General features: G+C 41.5%; 1 protein-coding gene across 1 annotated transcript; it reads left to right on the top strand.

The window, feature by feature from the left end:
- The first annotated feature begins 145 nt into the window (after nucleotides 1-145).
- Nucleotides 146-23,567, top strand: LOC306853057 (tripartite motif-containing protein 16-like). The gene is made up of 6 exons (XM_079390227.1): nucleotides 146-784; nucleotides 11,295-11,390; nucleotides 11,471-11,704; nucleotides 20,493-20,649; nucleotides 20,793-20,840; nucleotides 21,051-23,567. Exons 1-6 carry the CDS (start codon nucleotides 212-214, stop codon nucleotides 21,569-21,571), a joined length of 1,629 nt encoding a protein of 542 aa, XP_079246353.1. The 5' UTR covers nucleotides 146-211; the 3' UTR covers nucleotides 21,572-23,567.
- The last annotated feature ends 363 nt before the right edge of the window (nucleotides 23,568-23,930 follow it).

The following is a 23,930-nucleotide window of genomic DNA, read 5'->3' on the forward strand; positions in this document are numbered from 1 at the left end:
TGTGTGTGTGTGAGAGAGAGAGAGAGAGAGAGAGAGAGACTCTACACGAGCAGTAATGAGGAACCTACTTTACAGACTCGCGGACACACCTGTTTTACTCACGTGACTCAAACACAGAAGCAGGAAAAAGGAAACACCTGATTTCAGAGAAAAAGAAACTGAAGTGTAGTTGAGCTGTTGTGTGTTTGTGTCTCTTTATTCATGCAGTAAAATGGCAGAAGCGAGAGTTTTTCAGGATGATTTCAAATGTGCAGTGTGTCTCGATCTCCTGGAGGATCCAGTGGCCATTCCCTGTGGACACAGTTACTGTAAGAGATGTATTACAGGCTTCTGGGATCAGGAGTATCAGATGAGAGTCTACAGCTGCCCTCAGTGCAGAGAGACCTTCAGTCCAAGACCTGCTTTAGCTAGAAACACCATGCTGGCTGAAGTGGTGGAGAAACTGAAGAAGACCAAACTCTCTGCTGACTGTGACGCTGGAGCTGGAGATGTGCAGTGTGACATCTGTACTGGAAGAAAATCCAAAGCTGTCAAGTCCTGTCTGGTGTGTCTGAACTCTTACTGTCAGAATCACCTCGAACAACATGAGAGTTGGTTTAAAGGAAAGAGACACAATCTGACTGATGCCACTGGACGACTGCAGGAGATGATCTGCCAGAAACATAAGAAGATCCTTGAGGTTTTCTGTTGCACTGACCAGGAATGTATATGTGTGCTGTGTATGACGGATGATCATAAAAACCATGACATTATACCAGCTGCAGACCAGAGGACAGAGAAACAGGTATTCAAAACTAGACATCAAGTTAAAACTAAGTACAGTGACCCAACAGTCTGTTTGTTTTCTGTGCAGAGCAGCAGATTTATTACACAGAACACAGAAACACTATGAAGCTCTACATCTGTGTCAGTTTCCATTTTATAATATTTGCACTTGTAGTGTGAATCAAGCCTTAAAGGATTAGTTCACTTTTAAAAAAACTTTTGCTGATAATTTACTCACCCCCATGTCATCCAAGATGTCCATGTCTTTCTTTCTTCAGTCGAAAAGAAATAAAGGTTTTTGATGAAAACATTTCTCCATAAAATGGACTTCATTGGGACCCAAACGGTTCAAGGTCCAAATGACAGTTTCAGTGCAGCTTCAAAGGGCTTTAAACGATACCAGACGATGAATAAGGGTCTTATCTAGCGAAAAAAGTCAACCGTGACCTTTTCCACGTAATTACGTATTACGTGACGTCACGAACGCGCATCAGAACAGAGCAAGGCAAGCATTTGTGCTTATAAAACTTAAACTTTTTTATTTATTTTTGAAATGACTGATCGTTTCGCTAGATAAGACCCTTATTCATCGTCTGGTATCGTTTAAAGCCCTTTGAAGCTGCACTGAAACTGTCATTTGGACCTTGAACCGTTTGGGTCCCATTGAAGTCCATTATATGGAGAAATGTTTTCATCAAAAACCTTAATTTCTTTTTGACTGAAGAAAGAAAGACATGGACATCTTGGATGACATGGGGGTGAGTAAATTATCAGCAAAAGTTTTTTTAAAAGTGAACTAATCCTTTAATCTTCATAATTCATGTACGATGATTGTAACAGATTATCAATTCTGGTGTTTGAACTTGCAACCATAATTTATCAGATCAGATAAAGTTTAAAAAGTCCTTTTTTGTGCGGGTGAGGAGTTGTAGTTCGTCTGATTTATTTGCAAGGGAGCGGAGATTCACCAGGTGAATACTCGGCAGCGGAATCCTTAAACCATGTTGTCTGGATTTCACAAGCACACCAGCGCACTTCCCTCGCTTGCGTCGCCTGGAGCGCTTGTATACTATGGAGCGATTTTTGTGCCAATATTCATCATGCAAATCCAGTGTTTTGCAAATAAACACAATCTGCTTTGCAAAGAAAAACTTGACTTTCAAATAAACACAAAGTGATTTTCAAATACAAAACTCTATTTGAGAGAAAATGCAGAGGTATGGACAAATATGTATTGTGTGTTATAACTGTGAGACTCATTTGCCTTTTTATGAGGAAACTTGGCTTGATTTTCTCACATGAGTGCGGGCAGATTTTCTCACACGAGCAATTGAGCAACTTTCTTTTCCAAAACAGCAGATGACGCTGTTGGTCAATTTATGCTAGTCTCCCGAGACCTGAAGCACCTCTTTAACTTTTCAGACCAAAATGAGTGGGGAACAGGTGCGTTTCTGTCTTACTAGATCTATAGTTAACCATTTAGATGTTTTCACAAAGCGACCCTACTACAGTGTCAGTGAAATTCACAACAAGTCTGTAAAGTTGTTAACATGATTGATTAGTTAAAAAATCAGGAGTGACATGGCTAAACATTTAACTAGTCTTTCCCTATAAAAACTGATCCATTCTCCGTACCTTTTATCCTCTGTTGGATCGCGGGATATAGAATATACAGATATATTGATACAATTGTTCAACATTCAAAACAATGCAGGGGTAAAACAATATATCATGTCACAATATATTGTAATACTAAAATGCAAATATATAGTGGATAGCGACAATATTGTGGACCAAAAATGAAAGCATTTTGAATTTTATTTTTACGTTAGGTCAAGTAAGATTTATTGTCTTTCTTCTACGGTATATATGTTGAAACACAGCCTACAGTGGAGAGAAATGCTGTAGGATACCTCTGCAGTAAAAGTTTAAACAAGTATAAAACTACACATAGACAACCTACTGAGAGGAGTAGGCTAATCTAATTATACAAATAGGCTATTATAATCAAACTAGTTTAAGTTCAGGTGAGCTTTATTGTGATTCAGCTATATAAATGTACCAAAATATAATCTAAACATTAATATCCCTTACGAAAATTAGCCATGGTTTTACTAAATAAATACCATGGTATTTGTAGTAAAGCTGCCTATATTGAAATGGTAACCTGCAAAAAACACATGGTTACCACACTTTTACTATAGTAAACACAATTTTAATTTTCATAAGGGATATCATAGTTTATCATATTCATGTTTATATATAGTAATATACATGCCTTGTACAACATTTCAAACTAAAAGTGGCCTGTAAGGAGATATTTCATATTTCAACCAATATACCAGCAGATTTTAGTCTGACAACAGCCTGTTTGGAAAAATTCAACTAAAATGATGTATCTTTTTATATACGGCCGAGCAACATTTTAACTCATGAAGTTAAGAATAAAAGGCTACGGTCAGGAATTATATTAGTGGCTGTTTAAAATGCAAACGTTGGTCATCTGAGTCGCTCCTAGAAGAGTCCTCGCTGTCCAGAGTGTGTCTTCACCCGTGTAGCACGCTGTTTATTAAACCACTGCTTATTAAAATGATGAATTTAGTATTATATCAGCGTGATCCTATCACTTGATCCTTCTCCCCAATTCACAGGACAAGAGTGACACCAGAAAATAAATATTCATAGTTTTGCTTAGCTAAAAAATACGTAATTATTTTAGACAAATGATTGCACAGTTACATCATTTAAAAAAAAAAAGTTTTAGATATTGCACTAAATAATGTGATTTGTTTTCATTTTTTTATTAATAATTAATGACCTCTTGGGTGATATTACTATATCTGATACTAAATTAAATTGTCTAAACTTTCATTTTTGGAACACAATATTGTTGCTATACATTATACATTTGCATTGTCACAATATATTGTTATACCCCTGCATTGTTTTGAATGTTGTACAATTGTATCAGTATATATGTATATTCTATATCCCGCGATCCAACAGAGGATAAGAGGTACGGAGAATGGATCAGTTTTTATAGGGAAAGACTGCCTAGTTAAATGTTTAGCCATGTCACTCCTGATTTTTGAACTAATCAATCATGTTCAGAATCAGAATCAGAATCAGAAAGAGCTTTATTGCCAAGTGTGTTTGCACACACAAGGAATTTGTCTTGGTGTTAGGAGCTTCCAGTACAGAAAGTACAAACATAGTGCAGACAACATATAATTAAGGTGATAAAGAACACTAATGAAGAGAATATACAATAATTAAGAATAACAATAGTAATAAAAATAAAAATATACAGAAAAGAGACATGACCATAGACAGAACTGTGAATGTGCATGTGTCCTATGTACAGATGAAGGTTTGATGGGTTATTTACAGATGTACAGTACCGGGGTGTGTTATGTGTTGTTCAGGTGGGATACGGCCTGGGGGAAAAAACTGTTCTTGTGTCTGGCTGTTCTGGTGCTCAGTGATCTGTAGCGCCGGCCAGAGGGCAACAGTACAAAGAGAGAGTGAGCTGGGTGTGAGGGGTCCAGAGTGATCTTACCAGCCCTTTTCCTCACTCTGGAGGTGTAAAGTTCTTGGAGGCTGGGCAGAGGGGCACCGATAATCCTCTCAGCAGTCCTAACTGTCCGTTGTAGTCTTCTGATGTCTGTTTTGGTAGCTGAACCAAACCAAACAGTTATAGAAGAACATAGGACAGACTCAATGATTGCAGAGTAGAACTGTTTCAGCTATAACAACTTTACAGACTTGTTGTGAATTTCACTGACACTGTAGTAGGGTCGCTTTGTGAAAACATCTAAATGGTTAATTATAGAAATAGTAAGACAGAAACTCACCTGTTCCCCACTCATATTGGTCTGAAAAGTTAAAGAGGTGCTTCAGGTCTCGGGAGACTAGCATAAATTGACCGACAGCGCCATCTGCTGTTTTGGAAAAGAAAGTTGCTCAATTGCACTCGTGTGAGAAAATCAGCCTGTTGCATTTGTGAGAAATTCAAGCCAAGTTTCCTCATAAAAAGGCTAATGAGTCTCACAGTTGTAACACACAATACATATATTTGTCCATACCTCTGCATTTTCTCTCAAATAGTTTTGTATTTGAAAATCACTTTGCGTTTGATTGAAAGTCGAGTTTTTCTTTGCAAAGCAGATTGTGTTTATTTGCAAAACATTGGATTTGTTTGATAAATATTGGCACAAAAATCGCTCCATAGTATAGAAACGCAGCTCCTCCAACTAAAATGTCCAGTAAAGCGTCCGAATGTTCAAATGTCGGCAAAAGGTTATCTGGTGTGCTATTTCTTATGTACAAGAGTTTGTTTCTAGTGAAGCTGATTGGAAAAACGTTGCTTAAGACAGGACAGAAAAATTACCAAGGAGCAACAAACCGAAGCAGCCATGTTCAGCACCAGTCAGTAGTATCACTCTGAACTGAACACTCTGGCTGAACGGATCTATCCAGGACAGCGCTCTACATCTAGCGGGCTTTCAGCTGTTCAGAGCAGACCGCATCACCGAGTCGTCGGGGAAAACACGAGGCGATGGATTGTTTTTATATCAATGAAGGCTGGTCTACAGACATGACAGTTTTAAAGAAGATGTGCTGACCAAACCTGGAAGCTCTCTTTATTAACTGCAAGCCTTTTTATTCGCCGCATGAGTTTTCCTCTTTTATTCTGGTGAGTGTGTACATTCCTCCTGATGCGCGTATGAGCCCGCCCTAGAACTGTTGGCTGAACAAATCACACTGTAGCAAATTATATAGCTCAAAAGGGAATTGTATATAAATAATTACAATTAATTATGATTAATTACAATTATTTATATCGGCTGACTAATAACTGTAGCAGAATTAAATTGCCATCAACTGATCTGTCCGTCCAGTGATCATTCAGTGCAAGTTCATATCAACTCTAAGAAAGGATATTTTCTTGGCCACAGAAAACACTTTCTTAAGTATTAATACATTAGAGCATGTTGTAAGGGTCAAAATCGTAAAGGGACATTCATTTGCAAGGCAGACCCAGAAACTCATGTAATTTGTGCACACAACTTTTATTAACTAAACACTAACGCAAACTAGTCTAACAAACAAACAAACATACATACGTACAATCATTCATACATGGGGAAAGGGCAAATGAGAGTTGATGGATGAAACCGTCAGGAAAACCAGAGAATGCAGTTATGGAAAAAGTCATTTAAGCACCTGATTAAAACCATTTATAACCATTTATAAACCGTTTATAACGGGGTCTATAACTTATACTAAACCTCTGTTTCGTTTAGTTAAATTTACAATACTTGCAATGCATTTGGTTGTGACGAGTGTCCGGACTGCAGTCTCAGATGAAAGTCTTAATGGTTTCAAGGTTTTGGATTCCTGATCACGTTCTTCCAGGTTGAAGAGTGATGAATTCCAAAGATGTTCTGAGGTAGAAATGTTCTTTCCAGGTAGAGAGTGGAAAAGAGCTAAGAAAGAGATCTGCTGAGGTACTTTGTTGAATGGAAAATCAAGGCCGCAAGCCCTGGCACAAAAACTTAGAGGGTCCAGAAAAAGTTCTAGCTCACATCCTCTTAAGGCCGGTACACACCAAGCCGGCAGTTGGCCGTCGGGCAGTTTTTGTTCGTCGACCGACTAAGTTTTCTCATTGTGTTCCGCGCCATCAGCTGAAGTTGGTCCTCGTCACTCTTTTTTCGGCCGATTCGACATGTTGTATCGGCGTCGGAGCTCGTTGGTCAGTCAGGCCATCTGATCATTTTGATTGGCTGTTCAGCTGGCGAACCAGTGCGTGAGAAAGGCGCAGAACGGACGTGCTACTTGACCGTCGAGTGTCAAGCGTCGGCTTGGTGTGTCAGGGCAACTTTGGACCCAGATGCTGCCGACGTGAGCCGACCCCGCAGTCTGTTTTCGTCGGCGTCGGCTTGGTGTGTACCAGGCTTTAGTCAAGTCAAGTCACCTTTATTTATATAGCGCTTTTAACAATGTAAATTGTGTCAAAGCAACTGCACAATATCAAAAAAGGAAAATAGTATGTCAATAATGTAAAATGAAAGATTATAAAAAAAAGAAAGATTTTCAGTTAAAGGCAATTCATTATTGAATTCAGTGATGTCATCATCCAGCTCAGATTAGTTTAAATAGTGTCTTTGCAATCAGGTCGACGATATCGCTGGAAATGAAGTGTCCCCAACTAAGCAAGCCAGATGCGTCAGTGGCAAGGAACCAAAACTCCATCGGTGACAGAATGGAGAAAAAAACCTTGGGAGAAACCAGGCTCAGTCGGGGAAGCCAGTTCTTCTCTGGCCAAACAAACCAGCAGTTCAATTCCAACTGCAGCAAAGTCAGATTGTAAGGGCTCAACTGGCTCAACTTTAGGATCTAACAAAACCACAGACTGCCAGGGGCGTCACTGAAGTGAGAGCTTTATCTGATATAGAGGTTACACCTCTGGGAGTCAAAGGGCCTATGGTGACTTGAACTTTTGGAGGGAAAGTTTACAACTCTTTGTCTCCATGCATGGTAATTTGCAAATGAACCGGATTGGACGTTGATATACAAACTATTAAAGATCCTTAGAACACTTTTATTTTGCATGAAATGAAATATATTGCTGATATGCTCACTGAATATAAACCGAACAGACCACTCAGATCATTAGGATCGAGTCAGTTAGAAATACTGTGGCCATTTGTTAATCTAATAACTAATTGATTTGTTAAATCAAATGCAAAATTGTGTGTCTGATTGGTCCAAATGCTACAACACACACAGAGCAGCGTTGCCCGGACTCTTTCATTATCATTCTCAGGGATTTTAATAAAGCTAATCTCACCCGCGAACTGCCTAAATACAGACAACACATCACGTGCCTCACCAGGGACAGCAATATACTGGGCCACTGCTACACTGTTTTAAAGGATGCGTATCACTCTGTCACCCGTGCAGCACTGGGACTCTCTGATCACTGTTTGGTTCATCTTCTACCAGCCTACAGGCAGAAACTTAAATCTGCTAAGCCTGTAATAAAAACTGTAAAGAGATGGACTGTTGAAGCAGAGCAGGATTTACAGGCCTGCTTCGACTGCACTGATCAGAGTGTTTTTGAGGCTGCAGCTACTGATCTGGATGAGCTCACTGACACTTTGACATCCTACATTGGTTTCTGTGAGGACATGTGTGTACTACCCACCAGGACTTATTTAACATTTAACAACGACAAACCTTGGCTCAGTACAAGACTCAAACAGCTTCGCGAGGCCAAAGAGGATGCTCACAGGAGTGGGAACAAAGCTTTGTACAAAAATATACTGAATAGAGAGATAAGAGTAGCAAAGAAAAACTACACCGAAAAGCTAAAAAAAAACAGCTTTCTACATCAGTGTGGAAACGTCTGAAAGCCATCACCAGTTACAAGACCCCTCCCCCCAGCACCCAGGCCAATCAACAACTGGCTGAAGACTTGAACAAGTTTTATTGTAGATTTGAAATGCAAAAGCCTGGTCTGACACCCCACTCTCTCTACACGCATGACTGCGTGTCCTCTCACAGCTCCACATCTATTGTCAAATTCGCTGATGACACTGTGGTTCTGGGCCTCATCTCCAACAACGATGAGACCGCATACTTGGATGAGGTAGAGAGACTCACATCATGGTGCCAGGACAACTGTCTCTCTCTGAATGTGAGAAAAACTAAAGAGCTGATCATGGACTTTAGGAAGAGACAGCAGCAGCCCTACACTCCTCTTATGATCAGTGGGACCCCTGTGGAGAGGGTGAGTAGCTTCAAGTACCTCGGTGTAAACATCTCAGAGAACCTGACTTGGACTACACACATCCAAACACAGGTTAAGAAAGCCAGGCAAAGACTGTACCATATGCGTCAGCTGAGGAAATTCAGGGTCTCACCAGCAATCCTGAAAACTTTCTATTCAGGGACCATAGAAAGTGTATTGACTCAGTGCATCTCAGTGTGGTATGGAAACAGCTCCAATCAGGACTGCAAAGCACTACAGAGAGTTGTGCGCTTAGCTGAGCGCATCTCAGGGTCTGCTCTCCCCTCTCTGCAGGACATCTACCTCAAACGCTGCAAAAATAGAGCTGTCAAAATCATCACTCTAATCACCCTGGTAACCATCTATTCACTTTGCTTCCATCTGGTAAGCGCTTCCGTAGCCTGATGGCAAAAACTGAGAGACTTAGGAGGAGCTTCTTCCCCCAGGCCATCAGGCTCCTAAACTCTAACTCTGTGTAATATCACTTGACTCCATGTAATATCACCATATCAATAAGCTATTCATAATTTTTCTCTACCTCATATTGCTGCTATTCAAATACCCTGTACAACTTTTTGCACATTATTTTTTGCACATTCCTCTCATTACTAATTGTCAACAACATACTGACCTGCACATTTATATTTATATTTTTTATCTTATCTTATCTTATTTTATCTTATCTTTTATTTTATTTTATGTTTGTACTTCTTCTTAATATTTGTATTCTTTATAATTGCACTGTCCTTGGAGCGGACCTGACCTACATTTCACTGCTGGTTATACTCTGTATAATTGTGTATGTGACAAATAAAACTCTTGAATCTTGAATCTTGAATCTTGAACACCCACTCTGACCATCTCACAACACAGCCATCAACACCTTCCCCCTCCCTCCACCTACTGTTTCTCAGCCTGTAAGCACGATCTGTGAAGAAGATGTAAGCAAAGTCTTCAGGAAACAGAAGATAAGGAAAGCCAAAGGCCCAGACGGTGTCTCTCCAGCCTGCCTCAAAGCCTGTGCTGTCCAGCTATCATCCATCTTCACATTGATCTTCAACAGATCACTAGAGTTGTGTGAAGTCCCCTCCTACTTCAAACGCTCCACCATCATCCCTGTACCCAAGAAACCAAAAATCACAGGACTTAATGACTACAGACCTGTTGCTTTAATGTCTGTGGTGATGAAGTCATTTGAGAGGCTCGTGTTGGCTCACCTGAAGGACTTTACTGGTCCCTTGCTGGACCCCCTGCCATTTGCTTACCGAGCAAACAGGTCTGTGGATGATGCAGTTAACATGGGACTGCACTTCATCCTCCAACATCTGGACAAACCAGGAACTTATGCGAGGATCCTGTTTGTGGACTTCAGCTCTGCCTTCAACACCATCATTCCGGACACCCTTCAGAATAAACTGACACAGCTCTCCATCCCCGCCTCCATCTGTCAGTGGATCACCAGCTTCCTGACAGACAGGCAGCAGCTAGTGAGGCTGGGAAAACTCACATCCAACACTTGCACCATCAGCACTGGAGTTCCTCAGGGCTGTGTTCTCTCCCCACTGCTCTTCTCCTTCTACACAAACGACTGCACCTCTAAAGACCCCTCTGCCAAGCTCCTGAAGTTTGCAGGCGACACCACACTGATCAGCCTCATCCAGGACGGTGACGAGTCTGCTTACAGACAGGAGGTTAAGGAGCTGGCTGTCTGGTGCAGTCACAGCAACCTGGAGCTCAACATGCTCAAAACTGTGGAGATGATAGTGGACTTCAGGAGAAAACCCCCTGCTCTCCCCCCACTCACCATCATGAACAGCACTGTGACTGCAGTGGAGTCATTCAGGTTCCTGGGCACCACCATCTCTCAGGACCTGAAGTGGGACAATCACATTGACTCCATTGTGAAAATGGCTCAGCAGAGATTGTACTTTCTTCGTCAACTGAAAAAGTTCAACCTGCCACAGGCGCACATGATACAGTTTTACTCTGCTGTTACTGAGACGGTCCTGTGCTCTTCTATAACTGTATGGTTTGGGTCAGCCAACAAATCAGATATAAGAAGACTGCAGCGGACTGTTAGATCAGCAGAAAGGATCATTGGTGTCCACCTGCCCAGCCTTCAGGACTTGTGCTACTCCAGAATGAAGAAATGGGCAGGTAACATCACAGACCCTTCTCACCCTGGACACAACCTGTGTGTGCTTCTCCCCTCAGGCAGACGCTACAGATCTCTGTGCACTAGAACTTCTAGGCATAAAAACATTTTTTTCCCCCATGCCATCTCCAGCCTAAACAACTAACACAGAAATTATTACCTCTGTTCTGTAATTCATTCCCCATCTCTAATTATTGACTCTCTCCCTAGTACTTTGTACTGCATATTTTTCTAAACAGCTGTATATATAGATTCAAGATTCAAGATTCAAGATTTTTATTTGTCACATACACAATTATACAGGGTATAACCAGCAGTGAAATGTAGGTGAATAAGTCTTATTTAAATGTTTCTGTTCTCATGTCAGATATGTATGTATGTATGCATGTATATACCATGAGCTTCTTAAAAATCACAACAAATTCCTTGTGTGTTTGCGCACACTTGGCAAATAAAGCTGATTCTGATAAGTAACCTTTTAAACTGCCTTACCCTATGTTTATTGGATTCATCTGTTCACATGATGATTTAGTGCCAGTAGTTTTCTGTGACATTCACTATCATTCGTTTGTCCTGCAGAAGCAGCTGAAGCAGAAGCAGAAGACGCTCCAGCAGAGAATCCAGCAGAGAGAGAAAGATCTTCAGCAGCTGAGAGAGGCTGTGGCGTCTCATAAGGTGAGTCTGGAGAAGAAGAGAAGTTTGTCTCAGTCTCAGTTCAGACTCACTGAAGCCTGAATCACTGTGTGTCCTAACAGCGCTCTGCACAGACAGCAGTGAAGGACAGTGAGAGGATCTTTACTGAGCTCATCCGCTCCATTGAGAGACGCCGCTCTGAGCTGATACGGCTGATCAGAGATCAGGAAAAGCAAGCAGTGAGTCGAGCTGAAGGACGACTGGAGCGACTGAAGCAGGAGCTCAATGATCTGAGGAGGAGAGACGCTAAGCTGAAGCAGCTTTCACACACACAGGATCACATCCAGTTCCTGCAGGTAACACAGATCTAGAAGAACAGCATCATAGTGGACTTGAGCAGATCCTGCTGTGACACGAGACTCACAGAGAAACATTTCATGAGTGTCTTATTATATAATCATCAGTCAGACTCTAATCAGGGGGCTGTTCCATAAAAGACGCTAAGAAAAGCGGGGATTAAAGTCCAAAACCTGACTTGAACTAACATAACAAATCAATCGGGACTAAAGCGGTTCCATAAACGACAATTCAAGTTCACGCAATCTGACTAATGCTATCCAGGTTCAGTGAGTCAGGATAATGTGACGTACACGCTTATTCTGAAGCAGCCCTTAATGTCGATCATGGATCAAATCGATCCACCATAGCAAACAGCGAATATTTGTGCTGTTTAACGCATTTGAAACATTGTGTTTTCCTCAGTGCATAACTGATACGTCACAGGTATATTTTTACATCTGTAAATGTCAGAAAGCCATGCAAATATATCCATTTAGCTGTCAGGAGTGGGCGGGGCTTATGCGAGAGAACGAGCGCTGCGGCGCGCATGCGCGCTAAACAGACAGAGCAGAATAGAATACTAGCGCAAGAAATCTGAATAAAATATACATTCTGCTAAAATATTTGTTGTTGGACATTAAATGTGACACATAGAATTTTACTACATATAAGTGTATTTTTATGATAGCAGCAACTGTTAATCACTAGCTCAAATGAGTTAAATGTGTGTTCCTCTTATCAGTTAAAATGTACTCTGATTTCTATTATAAATTTACATTTTTAATTCAGTGATTTTAACTTTTGATTGTGTTTTTATGCTTTAATGCTTTAAAGAGCCATTTTAGATTGTAATGTTTTAATGTTCTAATAACCATAAAAGGTACAGCTGTCATATTCAGAGAGAAAGGCTGCATGGCTAGAAACTGCTGATCAACTGCATGCACAAGTAGCAACTATGTTAAAATGTCATTCGCCTACATTTTGGGCACAATACATTAAATACAGTTGGTTGTAGCCTATTTTTTATTTATTTGATTATTTAAGGTGTATTTTCTGTATACTTTTATTTTTGGACCGATAATAAATTAAACTGACTGTATGTGAGAGAGTCAGTGGTAATATCGATGCGTTCCTATTGGTCAGAGTTAGAGGAGCTCAGCTTAGCCTGACAGTTAGCCTGCTCCGGACCAGGTTAGTTTGCCAGCATAAGTTGCCGGGGTAACTGAGTTTGAACTTTTTTAAGTTTGATTTATGAAACCGAATCTACCAAAAATAAGCCTGACTAACCGAAATAAGCCTGGCTTATACTCTAATCTTGGTTTATGGAACAGCCCCCTGATCATCATCTTCTGAAAGAGATGCTGCTTACAAATGGCTTTCAGCTCTGGAAATATCTTAGGAATCATTTCTCTCAGCTCTTTCGTCTGGAGGATATATTTAGCTGTCGAACACCACTAGCACCACCAACAGTTCAAAACTTCACTAATATTTCAGCTTTATTACATCCATTTTCCTTTTGAATTATTACATCAGTGAAATCAAAATTGGATCAGGTGATCCAGGGCAGTCGTGGCCTAATGGATAGAGAGTTGTAACCCGAAGGTCGTGGGTTCGAGTCTCAGGTCCAGCAGGGATTGTAGTTGGGGGAGTGATTAACCAACACTCTCTCCACCCTCAATACCACGACTGAGGTGAGACCCTTGAGCAAGGCACCGAACCCCCAACTGCTCCCCAGGCGCCGCAGCATTGGCTGCCCACTGCTCAAGTAACAGGTGTATGTTCACTACTGTGTGTACACTTGGATGGGTTGAATTCCGAGTATGGGTCACCATACTGAAACCAAAGAAAACCTAAACGTGTCTTAAGGATCCGTGTGAAGTAACAGTGTCTCGAACTCCCCTAAAGTTCTATTTCATTCTTTCTGACCACCAGAGGCAGTCCTTCACACTGGATGTTACAGATGCACAGGTCGAGTCTAATACAAACAATGTCCCTCGTGACCAGGATGACTCGGGGTCCTCCCCTATTTAACCCTGTAATCTTCTCATGTGCATGTATTACAGGTCGGAGAATATTAAAGGAAGACACTTGGAAACACTGTTGGTGTTTCGCGACTGCGTGTCCTCCAGAGGCTGCATCGGATTCAGTTGAATTCATCGGAAAACAGTGTGATGAGTTTGGTACGTTAATGCTCGGGGTTTGTTTTTGTTTTTCCCGGCATTGTTTGGTGGCTAGAGAGAGTGTTTTCACTCTGTGACGCTGCCGGATTGTATTGTACAATCTCACAGCAGTAGAAGAGTGGGTATTAAGAGTGGGTGCGCTCTGTTCGGTATCTGTGTGAATCTATCAGTGATTCTACTAAATGCTCTGTGAGTGCGTGCATTCATATATTAGGTGTGTATATTATATACGTTAACATTAAGGATACATATATATTTATTTACACACAGATTGTTATTCACATTGTGTGTGTATAGCATATAGGCTATTATATATATATATATATATATGTGTGTATGATTGTAACGGAACTGCAGGACACAAAGGTAAGTGGTTCAAGTGACAAGGTTTATTTACAGAGTGGGTGAACACACAGCAAAGGTGGACGACGTGGAAATAGGTGAGTGGTGATTCTTCGTGAGTATGGTGATAGATCGTCAGGATTCTAACAGTCCCTTCTTTCTTTGCAGGTCCGTGGTTAACTGGAGTATCAGAGAGCTCAGGGAAGACGGCGTTCACCAGGAGCTGGATCCTGAGAGCGAAGAGGATGAAGAGGAACAGGGCAGAAGGTAAGTAAGACAGGTAGGGAATTTCAGGTAGTATACTCAGCCAGTAGCTTCGTAAGAGGTCAGTCCTTGTAGTCACAACAACTTGCAGCATGTTACTTTAAGATCGGACGATGAAGTGAGCTGAGGGAAGTGCTTTTATGAGTGTGGTGATTGGAGATTGATGAGGTGCAGGTGCGGGTGATGATTGAAGATAAACAGGTGACAGTGATGAGTGACGGGGAAGACGGGCCATTCTGTGACAATGATCTGGAATAGTCCAGTGAAAAGGCTCTTTTGAATATAGTGAGAGAGTGTTTTCGCTCGGCTTACAGGAATTTTATCTGGGCTAGGATGGAAAAATATCTTATGCCTGCACATTGTGCATACCCACTCTGCAGAAGGATGATGGGCTACTGCCCTTCCTGTTTAGGCTTGGAACACCTGAAACAATGCCTGCATGAAACTGCAGAGTTATGTCTTGGGAGAGGAAAATACTTCAGGGATCGCTATCAACACCACCACCACATAAATCGGCAGCTAAACGTAAACATTCTGAAGCAACGTGGGCTGCTAAACGATCTAAGGAAGATCACTTAGCCAAGAAGGTGGATGTGTTGACTGCGGAGTTTGCTCAGATTAAGTCCTTGCTTGTGAATTTGCAAACGTCTGAGAAACGAGTTTCTTCAGGCAAAGCCCTAACTTTGGAATCACCCATTTCTGAGCAGGATGTCATGTCGGTTACCGCTTCTTATAGTCAGTCCTATGAGGATGAAGAAAGGGAGATTACTTCAGAGATTCAGTCCCAGGTCTATTATGAGGAATCCCAGGATACTGATCGGGGATCTGTAGAGGGTCCACAGTCAGAGCAGGAAGTGGTGAAGCGGGCTCTTTGGGCTGCATTAGCTTGCCTAGGTCTGCAGCCCTGGCAGCAGCAGCCTCTACTAGTGCTTTTTTCAGAGGTTTGGCTCAACCATCTCTTCTTACCATTCCACCATCGAAAGATTGATTGATGTTAAACCCAAAATCACTTGTGCACCACACTAGTGCAAGCAGAGCGGTAGTGGCTGCTGGTCTTTCGAAGAGGGGAAGCTCATTTTCGGCCTACATCATTAAAATTGTTCCCTACTTATTCCCTTTTCAAGAAAATGCTCTATGACCCTGTCTTACCAACTAGGCATCTTTTCCAGTGACTTGACCAGTGTCCTCTCAATGGCCAGCAGAGCTAGGCTGCTTAAACGGCCTTGGCCCATTGTGTTACGGGTGTAGGACTTGAGCCGCTTTAAACAGGAGAAGCTCCTTTCTACACCTGAAACCCCACCTTTGACCAAACAACACATCCGTGAGATGGTTTCATCAAGAGGCATGGCCAGCAGTGCATTTTCTTTGTTACAGCACTTCCAGTCAGCCAGCTAACTTTGTCATACCAGGAGAGCTGAAAAGACCTGTTACTTTTCCCTATCTTTTGCACTAAATCAATCTTAGGTGTTGATCTGCCCTGCTGTTTAATTCTAAGTTTCTCCTCGTAAGGAAGACTTTCAAATGGCTTCGCCAAAATCAGGTCGACAATATTACCACTGTCTGCCATCGTGTGCAGTTTTCTAGCTGGCTAGTTCCCCCCTACGACGCTAGCCTAGCCTACTGTATGAATGAATGAATGAACAAACTTTCTAAAAAAAAAGATATTAAACTCGACGGAGGAAATGTGGGAATTAGGTTAAATTGAAACAAGGAATGTGGTGTATAATTGTGTGAAATGTATGATGAAAATTTGCTTGCAATTTCACCAAGCGAATACCAAGAAATAGGTTGCAGCAGTTTGTCTTTCGACTACACTTGCAAAATCCACTGTGGGACTGAGCTCAAATAGCTTCAGCGTCAGTGACTTTTTATAGTACAAAATCGCTGTCAATCAAAAGGAGATGCAGTCTTTCGACAGACCCTCCAATCATCATGCAGAAGCCTGGAGTCCAGGCCATCCCACTCCATTCACCCCCAGAGACGCTGAGCGTCCGTGGGTGGGACATAATCTCAGCATTTATCCAATGACCATCTAGTTTCGAAGCACTGAAAAAAACTGTCCAAACCAGCCTCATTGAAGTCAATGGATGCTAGGCTTCAACAGGGAAATACACTGTGATGCTACAGGAATGTATGAGAAGGAAATCGAGTCTGAACAAACTCGTCTTCGTCTTGTTCTAACGCATTTTTAGTCAATAAAATGTTAACCCAATAGTACATATTTGACCATTAATTTTTTGACATTATAGGGGAAGCCGAGATTCCCTTGCAGTCTTAAGGAAATCCCCACTGAAGCAGAGCTTAGGCTGTGAAGCAAGATGCAGACACTTTTGGCCTGTGTTAGATGCCTAAGGTTGATCCAATTATTGTCTCTTTTGTTCTCTCTCCAGAAGGTTTTGAGGCCTAATGTCCATTGCCCTCGACCTCGATGTCAGATTACGGATGATCTTCTTATACAGGCATTATACACTTCTTATCCCTGGACAACTCTTTGGCCCAGCTGCACAACAGACACAAGAGTGCAGTTTCCAGGCGAATCAGACCAGACAGCAGTTTGCAGACCTGAGGAGAGTTCTACCATCTTGCTTACAGTACAGACAGCCCCCTAGGGGCCATGAATTGGCGCATTCTCAGTTTTCAGCAGACCCAGCTGATAGTTTTAGGAGCCAGCCTCAGCATTTGGAGCGGTCTCTTAGAGTAGAACGATCAGTTCAGCAACTGGATGGGGACGGCAGTCATTTCAGGCCCCAAACGGCAGAGCGCCTGCCTAGCATTCCCCCAGGAATGCTAAAGGCCAGGGACGCAGGACCTGAATGTCTGCAGCCACCCATTGGACGTTTTTCTCATCAGCAGCTCAGTTACTGGGAAACAACAACTTCAGACCCATGGGTGATAGCAACTTTAACTCAAGGGTACAAGCTGCAGTTCCGACAGCAGCCTCCCTCTTTAAAGGGGGTCAACTCCTAGAGAAGGGTGCCATCGAACCAGTAAAGTGGTCAGAACGGCTCGGTGGGTTCTACTCAATATACTTCATAATTCCAAAAAAAGACGGTGGGGTAAGACCTATACTCAACATTTGTTCCCTCAACAAGTTTCTGAAGATACTTCCATTTTGCATATTGCGCGTGACTGATGTTCTCCACGCAGACAGGTAACAGCACTGGTTCACTACAAAAGAGTGATCAGAGGGCAATGAGATTCCTGGCAAAGAGGGGAGAATATAAACACCCTGGAACTACGAGCAGTGTTATGGCACTGCAGCACTTTGCACTGAATCTGTAAGACAGCCATGTTCTTGTCAGGTCAGACAATACATTGGTGATTTATCACATCAACCATCAAAGGGGCACGAAATCCAGCCAGTCTATTCAAGTATCACAGGAGCTGTTGACCTGGCCCTTCCCTCAGTTTGCGAGTATCAGAGCCATGCACATCCCAGGAGTGACAAATGTAGTGGCAGATTTCTTGTCATGCCACAGACCTCCATCGGGGGAGTGGACTCTCAACCCAGAGATGGTGGAGATGATATGGCAGCAGTTTGGCAGAGCAGAAGTAGATCTCTTGGCCTCAGCAACGTCGACTCAGTGCCCTCTCTGGTTTTCACTAGCTAAAGAATCCAGTCCTCTGGAGCAGGATGCTCTAGCTCACGACTGGCCAGATCAGTTACTGTATGCCTTTCCCCCGATTCCATTGATCTTATCAACTGTTCACAGAGTCCTTCAGGGATCCCACAGGAAACTGCTAGTGGCACCGAACTGGCCAGGGAGACCCTGGTATCCAATGATGTACAGGCTCTTAGAAGGGGAGCCCTGGAGCCTTCTCTTCCACTACTTGGGAAGTCAGATTTGACATCCCCTTGGTGTTACGTTTATTGCAATCTCTGCTGGAAGATAATCTGGCAGTTTAAGAGTTTATGTAGCTGCAATTTCAGCACATCATGTACAAATAGATGGGCAGCCATTGGGATCTCATGCCTTGGTTACTCAATTCCTTAGAAGTGCACAGTGACTGCGTCCTTCACTACTGGTTCGGTGGTGAAGTTGTGGCCAAACCCAGCATTTCTCCCCAAGTGGCTCTTTGCCCTGTTTAGAAATCAGGCTATTGAGCTGGCAGTATTTAATCCTCCAAGGTAGGATGCAGTGGACGAAGTGGACGCAGACTCTTGTGCCCGGTAAGGGCTCTCCGTGGCTACCTCATGGCCACAGAAGATTTTCGGCAATCGGACCAACTTTTTCTCTGCTTTGGGGGGCAGAGGAAAGGTCAGGCCCTCTCAAAGCAGACATTGTAACATTGGGTAGTGGAGGTTATCACAAAGAATCGAATGTAATGTCCACACACTGAATTGACTGCTCCATAAAAATATATACTTTATTGCTATAGCACATTACATAACATTACGTTTGTTTCTTTGCTATAATTAGAATTTTTTTGTCCTGCACCTGAGCCCTATTTGGGTTTGTGGGATGTGCGCAACGTTCTCACATTTTGGCTCGTGGAGGTTATCACCCATGCTTATAAGTCTAGTGGGTGTCCATTGCCATCGGGAGTGAGATGTCATTCAACAAGAAACATTTCAATGTCTTGGGCAGCACTAAAAGGTGTCCCCTTAAGTGACATCTGTGTGGCAGCTACATGGTCATCTACGAACACATTTTCCCGATATTACAGGATTAATGTGGTTGCATTGGATACTTTTGAAACAGCTGTCCTATTGGGACCCTCAACTTCTTAGAGGTAAACCGGGCCTCCTCGTGACCTTGTGGTTATAAAACATCCAGTGTGAAGCACTTTCTCTGGCAGTCAGAAAGAACGAAATTGAACAAGAATTACGAATGTAACTGCGGTTCTATGAGTTCTAGATGACCGCCGGAGCTTTCTGTCACTCAGAGTCAGGGCAAGAAGATTCTGTAGGGACAGTCTGCAAGAAGTCACGAGGTTAAATATGCAGGGGCCACTACTTGACTTCATCCTAAAAAAAAAAAAAAAACACCCTTAATCTTTCCCTCTATCTTTCTATCTTTCTCTCCTTCCCTTGCTAGCTTATACTTATTTGAACAATGACTGAGACTTGGTGTTACGAGCACTTGTCTGATTGCCTCTTCAAGATGAATCGCTTTTTGTATTCCCCAATTGTAAGTCGCTTTGGATAAAAGCATCTGCCAAATGACTAAATGTAAATGTAAATAGGGGAGGACCCCGAGTCATCCTGGTCAGAAGGCACTTTGTTTGTATTAGACTTGACCTGTGCATCTGCAATGAGGTAACATCCAGTGTGAAGCACTGCCTTTGGCGGTCATTCAGAACTCATAGAATTGCAGTTACATTTGTAATTCTCATTATAAATAATGGTCAGTCTAATCTTAAATGATACAACGCACATTTTGAAACCAGAATTTGAAATGTTACCATCAGGAAGGAGATTTAGAATTCCGAGGTGTAAACATAATAATTTTAAGAATTCATTAATTCCTTCAGCAACTATGGCACTAAACAGTAGCATGTGATTATTAATTTATTATTTTATTTTTTTAATGTTTTATCAATGTTTTATTGAGATGGTTGTTTATTTATGCGTGTTATCTATTGTTTAAATGTGGTGATGCAGTGGCTGTTTTTGGAGCCCAAGACAAATTTCCCTGTGGGGACAATAAAGTATACCTTACCTTACTTTAATCGTAGCCTTTGAGCTGCTTTTCCTGACAAAACTACTCAACCCTACAATGAAGCTCTATTAATGTGCTTGAGCTATTAGATGGACATTTATATTCTTAGCAGATGTTTTATTATCCAAACTATTTCCTAGAATATTCACACAGAGTGTAAGTGGCAAACACTAAAATCTGTAGTTCTAATGTGATATAATGAATATGAGAAGAATGAAGCTGATGCTGTGAAAGTGCTGGATTGAGGTGAGTTACTAAACATCAGTCAAGTCAACAAGAGCCACACACATCTGATGTTGGAGCAGGTTATTGGGTGAAGTGTGGAGCTGATGAGTTTTGATCTCTGTTTTCTGTAGAGTTTCCAGTCTCTCTCAGCTCCTCCTGAATCTACAGACATAAATGATCTCTTCAGTTCTCTCGTCTCTTTTGATGATCTGAGAGAATCTGTCCATCAGCTGAGAGACAAACTGGAGGATTTCTGCAAAGAGGAGCTCAAGAAGATCTCAGACAGAGGTAAAGTCCTGGAGATTCATCTGCTCTCAGAAACCAGTCCATCATCATCATCTCATATCATGGAGAACATCATATTAGAAATGTGTTAGGAATGGATGCAGGATCATGAGAATCACACTGTTCATGTCTGTTGATTTCCACAGTCACATTCACCAACATTGTTCCCAGGACCAGGAACCACTTCCTACAATGTAAGTCAGAAAGAAAACAAGCAGAAAAACTCACTGAGTGTGTTCATGTTCTTCGTGTAGAAGGAGAAAGAAGAGTTTTATAATTGATGTAAATGATGATTAGCACAGATATCTGGTCATCTGTACTGAGCCACTGATGATACACTGAACATGAAGAGTTCATCTACATGAAAAGATCAAACAGATTCATAATAATTTTATCTCCATCAGATTCCCATCAGCTCACTCTGGATCTGAACACAGTGAATAATTACCTCTGTTTGTCCGAGAACAACAGAGTGATTACTTACACTGACTCAGAGCAGCCGTATCCTGATCATCCAGACAGATTTGATTATTATCTTCAGGTTTTGTGTAGAGAGAGTGTGTGTGGACGCAGTTACTGGGAGCTGGAGTGGAGTGGGTTTGGTGTGTGTATATCAGTGTCATATAAGAGCATCAGCAGGAAGGGACGGGGTGTTGAGTGTGTGTTTGGATCTAATGATCAGTCCTGGAGTTTGTACTGTACTCCCTCCAGTTGCTCATTTGGACACAATAACATACAGACTAGCCTCCCTGTAGAGTCTATCGGCAGGAGAATAGGAGTGTTTGTGGATCACAGAGCAGGAACTCTGTCCTTCTACAGCGTCTCTGACACAATGAGCCTCATCCACACAGTCCAGACCACATTCACTCAGACCCTCTATGCTGGGTTTTATGCTGCATATGGATCATCAGTGAAACTGTATTAATGAATCAGAATAGACTGACGAGAGATTCTACCCATAATGCTTTGAGCTTATTCAGTAAATCTTGCTCATTTTATCATCATGTATCTTTTACTTTCTGCTATTCTCTAGATTCCTCTATTAACCTCTCAGGCTGACTGAAGAATATGTGTTAATACAGTTTTGGGTCTCAGATCAAATTAATGTCTACTGACAGGATCTGGTATTTTTGTTGTGGAGATTTGATCATATGTTTTTGTTGTAGTCATCAGGATGTTGGCACAATCTAACAGTGAGATATTTTCAACATTTACAAGGGCTAATGTGTGATTTTATTTCTGGTTTCTTGTCTTTTGTTCTATTGGTTGTTATTCCTTCAGGCTGTATTGCAATTATATTTCAAAATATAAAAAAAATATTTTGAAATGGGCTATTATTATGGCAGCAGATACAATAACATGCTAAAATATGTGTTATATACATTTGTTATGATATCTTGGACCCAGCTCTCATCACTGAGTTTCATGCCCATCACCCAGATCGACCTCGATTATGGAAGCAGAATAATGACAATAGTTTTTGAAACATAAAGCATGCTGAATTCCACAAATCGAAAAAAAGATGCATTGCAATTAACAGTGCTTGCATTTTAATGCCTTGTATTTCTAGGGCTTGCATTTTTAGGTCCTGAAATTTAACATAGTTGTTTATTTAAGCAGTGAATATTTCAATTCAAAATATTTGACACACATTTTCATAATTCAAAATTCAATAATTCATATTCACCTTACAGAATTCACTTCCAAAATATTCAATCTGTTTAAAAATACGATGTGTAATATTCGACAGGCAAATTTTGGTCATTTTATTTCACTTTCCAAATTCGCTGCCACAAATTCAGTGGTTAAAATTCGGCAGAAAATTCGGCAGAAAATTCGGCGTTGCACATCCGGGACCCGCAGGAATAGCAGTAGAGCACCGATGCATGATCTCCAGCTGATGTCAGCCGCTCACCAGCAGGTGGCGCAATCAGCTGTTGATGAAGGCCATTCATTCACAAAAACTGATTTGCAGAAATGGAGCAAGCTCTAAGTAGAAGTTTTGATTATTTTTAATACTGGGGTTCCCCGTCACACTCCAGGATTCCCCGATGACGCGTAACCGCCTCAGTGATACAAGAACTAATACAGTGATACAAGACCTCAGATCTCAGAACACTTTACTGATGATTATGCGGACAATATCGACAGTGAAGCAGATGGGGAATATGAACTAACGTGCAAGGTTTCACGGTGTTTCTCTCAGAAATCGGTTAAAGAAAACGCATTATGCGGCTCGGTAGTAAATCCAAAATGGATGTTTCCATCACTCAGATGCCTCTTTAATCAGGAGGAATTGTTTCTTCCCTGTAATCAGTGTTTGAGTGAGTCTGTCTTCATCTGTCTTCAGCAGGATTCATTGTGAATGTGTTGTTTTATACTGCACTCGAGTCTAACTAAAGGAGACGCACATTGTATTTCTCTAGGCATTCAGTAGGCAGTTCTTAAGGCCCTTCCACACTGAGTCTGATTAAGCAGCACAACTATATGATGAGGTGACACTCTTGAATTAAAAGACTAGGTCCCTATGGAGCTATTCACGCTGTGTGAGATCATTCACAGCATGATAAAGCAATATTTTTTTTGTTTTTTGACAATTTCAAACCAAACTTATCTGCAGTCTAAACTGCAAATAAAAGTTTTTGCTATGGCATTAAATGCATATAAATAGACCGTTTGAACTGCAGATATAAATTTAAAATTGTTTCATTATATCAAACGATTTTATTATTGTTTATATAATATAGAATTATACGTAGTTTATTATTATGATTTCTCAGTCCTAGTAAACCCTTCTGTCTCTGTAGTGCAAGGTGTTGTCATGTTTGTGTGTATTGGTTATATTCTAATGAGGTTATATTGTAACATATGTCCTTGTAAATCATCTTGTTTTATAAATGATGAATAAAAAATATATTTTGAGTTTTGATGCCCTGATTTTTTTAAAGCATTTCAATTTTTATTTGAAAGCTCTACTATAAAACGAAAGCATAGTCCCTATAAACCATATTTTTTTCTGGTTTGAAGAAACTGTTCTTATAATGCAGGCTTGTGTGTGTGTGTGTGTGTGTGAGTGTGTGCGTATGCGAGTGTGAGCGTGTGAGTGTGCGTGTGAGTGTGTGAGTGTGAGTGTGTGCGTATGCGAGTGTGAGCGTGTGAGTGTGCGTGTGAGTGTGTGAGTGTGAGTGTGTGCGTATGCGAGTGTGAGTGTGTGCGTGTGCGAGTGTGAGTGTGAGTGTGTGAGTGTGTGCGTATGCGAGTGTGAGCGTGTGTGTGTGAGTGTG

Source organism: Barbus barbus (genome assembly GCF_936440315.1).
Source record: "Barbus barbus genome assembly, chromosome: 33".
Taxonomy (NCBI): Eukaryota; Metazoa; Chordata; class Actinopteri; order Cypriniformes; family Cyprinidae; genus Barbus; species Barbus barbus.

Excerpts from the sequence above, each read along its gene's own strand:
- LOC306853057 (XM_079390227.1), top strand. The coding sequence starts at position 212 with ATGGCAGAAGCGAGAGTTTTTCAGGATGATTTCAAATGTGCAGTGTGT. Across the intron at positions 11,391-11,470 it reads AGGCTGTGGCGTCTCATAAG|CGCTCTGCACAGACAGCAGT; the intron begins GTGAGTCTGGAG and ends GTGTCCTAACAG. Across the intron at positions 20,841-21,050 it reads CAGGAACCACTTCCTACAAT|ATTCCCATCAGCTCACTCTG; the intron begins GTAAGTCAGAAA and ends TATCTCCATCAG.